This window comes from Fringilla coelebs (genome assembly GCF_963513975.1).
Source record: "Fringilla coelebs genome assembly, chromosome: 5".
Taxonomy (NCBI): Eukaryota; Metazoa; Chordata; class Aves; order Passeriformes; family Fringillidae; genus Fringilla; species Fringilla coelebs.
This window is the reverse complement of record NC_140033.1, coordinates 51180024-51186682: the sequence shown is the minus strand read 5'-3', so window position 1 is coordinate 51186682 and position 6659 is coordinate 51180024. Positions and strand designations below refer to the sequence as shown.

The window sequence follows — 6659 nt, the reverse complement described above, 5'->3', positions numbered from 1 at the left end:
AGATGGGGCTGGGATTTTGCCAGCGTGAGTTGCCAAGGCCCTTTATCACTGCTTGGAAGATTCAATCTCCCAGCCCGTTCTTCACACCAGCTTCCCTTCTTTGCATTTTACCTGCCAGGGCAATGCACCAGCGAAATTCATCCAGATGTGCTGAAAAACAAACAACACAGGGGAGCCAGCAGACTGGTGTTTCTCTCTTTTATTTAAAAACAGTGCTTCATTACCATTTGCAAAGGGTTAGGAAGGGTTTCCCCCCTTGCTTAGAGTTTATAAAAGCCAGCAACATGATCAATAATTTATACACATGGATAGTAATACAAAAAAAAGGAATAAAAGCTAAAGATCTAACTACTCCAACCTTCACAATTCCAGCTACTTGATAATAATAGGAATAACCCAATGAATACTGTATGGTCTGAAAGCTACTATACAATATGATACTTAACGAGGGAGGGCGGGAAGTTAAAGGCTGTCACAAAGCCCTGGGATGCAGATACTGCTTCTCCAGAGTCAGCAGGGAAATGGGACCCTGGGCAAGCGGCTCGGGCGTCCTAGGAAATGATCCAGGGGAAGGGAACGCATCCCCCTCGGGACACGTCCTGCTCCCTGGTGGTACCTGGAATGGGAGGTGCTGGGGAGACTGCGAGAAGGGGCAAGTCTGTTGCTGCCATTGGAGGTGCTGTGGCATCTCAGCCTTGCACTGAAAATCTCCAAGTCTCAAAGAGATCAGCCTGTGAGGTCAGTAAAATACTCCACGAGCTCTGTATCACTCTACAGCCCTGGTTCTCATTTGCTATCAGCCCCCGGTTTTAGCTCCAGCTATTTACAAGCAGGATTTATCATATTAAAAAAACCCAAAAAAACAAACCAAAAACCAAACAAAGCCTAACAAAAACCCCAAACAAACAAACAAAAAAAAAACCCCCAAACCAAATCATATCCCCTGGGGTAAAAGAGGATGATTTTGTCACTTGATAATGCAGCCAAATTGAGTTGCCAAAACTACAACACTTGCACACACAAAATACTGTGAACAGAAAAAACAGAAAAATATGACCAGAACTGAGACTACTAATATGGGAGGCCTGATTTCTGTAAGGAATTTACTCCTCAGGGAAGCAACAAGCCCCTTCACCAGCACAGAACTGGGAATCTGGCAAAAGATTTACTGACCCACTTCAGAACATCAACAAAAATTTAAAAAAGAAAAAACATTCCTAAGATCAACGGGCATTTTGCTGACTCTGACTGCCAGCCAAATGAGGATCTTGATGGACGGCTTTAGACACCAGCAATCTCCTGGTGAAATCAGGCAAGGTTTTTGGCTGATGCATTCCTGCTCTATCACAAGTTGAGAGGCAGCATGGGAAGCTGGTCACCTGCACAAGCCTGGGCCAGCTGTAGCCCACGGCCCCAACAGGACAACCACAGGCAGAACTGGCAGCCCCAGCAAGAAGCTGTCTTCCAGGGTCAGCAGTGGCAGCAGAGACGGGACTTGGCCATGCCGAGTCCCGTTTAGGCTGCCATGGCTGCAGGCACTGCAGAGGGATGGGGGCTCTCCTGACAGCTCCTGGCTGGAGCAAAGCATACCAGGCAGAAACCCCACAGCCTACTTGCAAAGGGCCCCATTTCACACTCTGGCTATCAGACTCCGGCTTGCCTTGTTGACTGGAGTTTTCATTGTAGAAGAGAATTTTACTGGGGTTGGAGGGTGGAGAGGGCAATCAGTAAGGTGGGGATGTAGGGAACGGGCTTTTCAGACATTAACATCACCAAAAATAGTGTTTTATGCAACAAAGAATCAAGTCTCACTGGTGTATACTACAAAATGTTTGACATTATCCAAGAGCATGTCGAAAATAAAAACACAAAGAAGTTTACATTGGATGTTCATCTTGTTCACTAGGTTGGTTTTTTCCCCCCCCTCCTATTTTAAAACAGTGCAAACAGGTAAAACACTTTAAAAATCACCCCTCTACACCAAGGACAGCATTCCCCCACCCTGCCAGGCTGGAGGGTCACAGGCAGCAGGTCCTCTGCCAGGCTGCCTGTGTGCTTTCCCTTTGGAGCAAGATTCAGCAAAAGCACTCCCCAGAGCTGCTGTTTGGATTTCCCTTTATTAAATTCCTAAGTGCTCCCCAAACCTGTTTTCCACTTGCCTCCATCTTTGTAGCTAGGATGGGAAGATACAGATAGGGATGGGCTGGGGAAAAACATGGGTAGAACTGGGAGGCTCTGCTTTGTATTCCCCACTGATAGAGCTCTGGGTGCTGGAACTGAAAGCCCAGTAGCCAGTGTCTCTTTTCAGACAGGGAAATGGCTTCATTAACCGTTCCACAACCAGCACTCAAGCCAGCTGCTCAGAAAACCCTCCTCAGCTCTCGCTGTACACTTCACATCCATGGATCTCAAAACAGGTAACAACAGGGATAAACTTCAACTTCACTTTAGGGACAGGGAAGCAAAGTCTAAAGTAGCAACATGACTGCCCCACAGGGATCCTTGAGGGGTCACTGACAGAGCCCTGTCTGAAACACAGGTGTCAGACTCCAGAGCCAGTGCTCCTCGCTGGGCAAATCCGCTCCCTCTCAGGCACTGGAACAGCCAAGCCACAGCTATCTTTAAACATGGCTTTGTCTATCTGAACTCATGACACAGGACCCACCTAACTGCTTAACCTGGGAAAAGCTGGCTATAGTAGGCTCATACCGAGCTCCCCATTGCCTCCAGGTCCTGTCATGGCTTTTCTTAGAAAAGCTAACTCACCTACAACAGTGCAGCCTCCCACACATGGGGACCGGGACAACAGTTTGCTAATGTGCTGGGCACCAATACAGCTTATTCTCAGTAGAGAATGTGCTATACCAGTAGCAGTTACTTTATACCAGCACAACTGTAACTGCAAGGAAATACAGACCAGCACATTAAATAAACCAACTCTTCAAACCAAAAGTTCATCTGTATATCATCATGTGCTGGCTGGACCTATTGCAAGACAGCACAAACAGCTACAGTTATACATACTTTTTTTTTCTCTGCATCAAGAGGAATCCCAGATGCCACCAGACTAGAAGGTGACAAACAGCAAGCTATTTGCCAGGCTGCCTGTGCAGTTTCCCTCAGAAAGCCAAACCCTGCTTTGCAAGGGACCTGTGACTGCAGACCCATCACACAGACAAGCACTAGCTGCCATCATTCTAATAAGCCAGGGCCCAGTTCAATTTATTAAACGTAATTAATTTTGCATAGGGAGATATAGGCTTTGTCCTCACTTCTTCAGAAGATGGATATAGCCACACCTTGGCTACTCTGAAAGCATCTCTAGCCAGTTCACAACACATCAGAGTGAAACTGGAGCTGTTGTTCAGCAACAGAGGAGAAAGGCTGGAGAGCTCTCCTGTCACACACAACACTCACTCAAGAAACCTTGCCATGCAAGTTTTTGGGAGGTCTGGTGCTTTAGGCACCTGGAACCAGTGAGCTACCTCTGGCCCCCAGCCATGCAAGTGTCCTGGTGTCCCCTCTACAGCCCAGTGCTGAGAGCAGGAAGCCAGGCTCTCAGCAAGCTCCCTCAGGGGATCTTGCAGCATTAACTATGGAGCCACAGAGACACCGGCTGCTTAATGCACCAGGGAAGCCCGGCAGGGAGGGGCCAGAGCAGGCCAGGCTGGGATACAGGAGGAATCAGGCTGGATGGTCTTAGAACAGGTATTACTCGGAGATGGGGGGACCACGGCCCCCCAAAGGGTGGGTGCTTCTGCACTAAACCCCTCACATTCCTAATATACTTGGGCGGGCTGAAGCTGCCATGCATAGACTCTGCCAGGAGGCAGAAATGGGGCTGGCCTCCCTACTCCCAGGGAGGCCAAGTGGCAGGGGGGGATTGCAGGTGGCACTGCCAGGGCAGGGGAGGGCACTCAGGGTGGGAGAACCTGGCTTTTGGGGAGCCGCAGTCAGAACCAGCTGAACTGAATGTGGGAGAGGGGCAGTGGGGGAGCAGCTGCCCCAGCGGGGCTCTGCAGAGGCTCCTGGGCTCACAGCCTGAGGAACTGCCTGCAGGAAGGGAAGGGATGGCCTCGCTCAGGCCCTCCACCCACAGTGGGGAGAACAAGTCCAGTAGAGGCTTTTGCTGCATCCCAGCTCCACAAGTCCCCTGGCTGCTCTGCAGTGGAAATAACTCCCCATGAATATGACTATTTCTACCACAAGTCCTCCCTCTTCTACCCCCAACTCAGGCAGTAAAAACCCCCAAACACGCCGAGTCTCCCTCATTTCCTAGATTTTGTGAAAGCCCCAACACCCTGTTCTCCCCCTCCCTATTTTCAAGCTAAAGTATTTATATACAAACAACAAAAAAATTGTCATAACAGCAAACCAAACTTTGGCTTGGGAAAAAAAAAAGTAAAAACCAACAATAAAACTAGGAAAAAAAAAAAAAGGTGGCCGACAGGCTGGCAGTTTGGTGTCCCCTTTATCTAGCTATTACTCCAGAAAAATCAATAGCTTCAGGGTCTCTAGCTTAATTAATGGCATCCCCATTCTTCCCATTTGAGGTGCCTTCACTCTGCTGTGCACAGAGAGGCTCCATGTATCACTGGGGAAGAGCAAAAAATGTGTGGTAGTGTGTGGCTGGACCAGGACACTCCCCCAGGAGCGAGACCTCTGCTTGCTGATGTTGCTTAGTGTTAAATGCAGGAATTTTCCTATTCTGTATCAGCGGTGGATGGAAAAGCAGGTGTTCAACAGGAGCTGGAGAGGCTCCGCCAACAAATCCATACTCTGAGCTGCCCTTCTGAGGGCAGGGGCTCACCCCAGCACCAATCCATGGAGTCGAGGCAGCACGGTACAATTACACTTCTGCATCTCTCCAGCATGCGATTAGAGCCTGCCTCTGACCACTGGGTTTACTGGGAGCACTCTAGGAGCCAGCAGCTGAACAGGGAGGTCTGGAGAGCAGCAACTCCGCATCACATCACAGCTCACAGTCATCTAATCGTGCTGTCTTTGAAACACAGCAAATTCTGTCTGAGAGCAGAAGGGAGATGGTCTTGGGAGTTGTGGACCCCTCAGCTAAATAGTTTCTATCCTTCCAAGTCTTCTAATATGTAGTGTCTATATGGACTCAGCAGACCAGGTGCACAACTTTGTGAGAAGCTGGGCAAAACAAACCCAGGGGCTCCAATGCAGCTATGGAAGGGCCCGAAATACCTTGTGGTAAGAAGTTCCTATGAATTCAGAGCTTGCAGGAACTGCTTCTGCAATACAAAACTACTTCAGGATCACATTAAGATAGAAAAGATCCTCTTCCCCCACACAAACCCACAAGCTTGTCCTTCACCTTGAGCAGCTTATGCGTGACTGGTTTTTCCTCACTCATGTTATTTGAAATAGATCACTTGCAGAAGCACCTAAGCAGCCCAGGATGAACAGGAGCAGAGCCCCTGCACACTGGGCCTCAGAGCGTGTGCCACGCTCGACTCTTCTGCTCGCTTTCTTCCTCTGCAAGGCTGCAGGTGCTTCACCTCCCCAAGTTTAATCACTTGCTGTCCACAACAGAGGTACTCTGTGTGATCCTGCAATGCATCTGCCAGAAATGAAGGGGTGGAAAGGGACAGCAAGAGAGAGAGATTTTCAAAAGGAGGAATGAAAACTATGACAATTACAGCCACTTGCAGCGGACAAAAATCAACAAGTAAAAGTTCTGTGTGTGGGGAAAAGATCATCCTTATCAAAAACTCCTTTCAAAGTCTTGTACCCTATAGAGCAGGTACCAGCTGAAGTCTTTGGGCAGGTTGAGGGACTCTTCTCTCACGAAGTCTAAAGTTCTGACACTGCTGAAACTGTCACAAACCTGTGCGCGTCAGATGGCGATAGAAAGAAAGGAAGTCTCTGCATTTCCCCCATTTCCGAACGTAAATGACTATTTCCCACCAGCATTCAGGTCCCAGCCACAGCAAAGAGTGCTTCCTTCTGCAGACCAGAAACACGGCAGGTGGAGACTTCTCCCTCACGTCCTCCTGTCCCACAGGCACCAAGCACCAGACCCAGGGAAGTAACTCTGTCTGCGTGTTCCTGATTAATTGCATGATATCAGTTTCTAACAGCTTTCCTCATCGCTAATCGCCTTTTCCGTGATTGGTAGGATAAGCTATGCACCAACATACAGACACGGAAATGCATTATTTTTACCACAGTTAAAAAAACCCCAAAAATGAAAACAAAAAACAAACAAACAAACAAAAAAAAGCACAATCTTTGGAACAAAAGAATTAAAGGCAGAAATTTAAAGGAAAAAAAATACATATTCAAAGAACATAGTGAGGTATAAAAAAGTATTTCTCTTTTGTTTTTTTTTTTTTGTTTTTCCTCCTCGACTTGCTATAGAGTTCCTCTACTAGTAAATATTGCAATAGCCAGGCCTCATGAACTGGGGGGGCTGTCCCACTTGCAGGGGGCTCACGTCACTTCAGTAGGGGGCAAATCGGCTGTAGCCACCTCGGTATAAACTCGCCTGCAGAAATGAAATGGGAGAAGAAAAGGTTGTTAGGAAGAGAACTGTGAGGAGATATCCAGGACAGCACCCAAATGCTTCTGGAAGGACCTGTCCTGGCACTGACCCACCACCATGAGCAACTCTAAGAAGCAAGAAAGAATTCTGC

General features: G+C 48.1%; 1 protein-coding gene across 7 annotated transcripts in view; it reads right to left on the bottom strand.

Moving 5' to 3' along the window:
• Positions 1 to 194: 194 nt before the first annotated feature.
• The window catches only part of RBFOX2 (RNA binding fox-1 homolog 2), a 170640-nt gene continuing 164175 nt past the window's right edge, over positions 195 to 6659 (bottom strand). For all 7 annotated transcript variants that reach the window (XM_084206584.1, XM_084206586.1, XM_084206585.1 and 4 more), the window contains one exon: positions 195 to 6511. In XM_084206584.1, coding sequence (XP_084062710.1) covers positions 6457 to 6511 — 55 coding nt within the window. In that variant the 3' untranslated portion in view covers positions 195 to 6456. The remainder of the gene's footprint in view (positions 6512 to 6659) is intronic.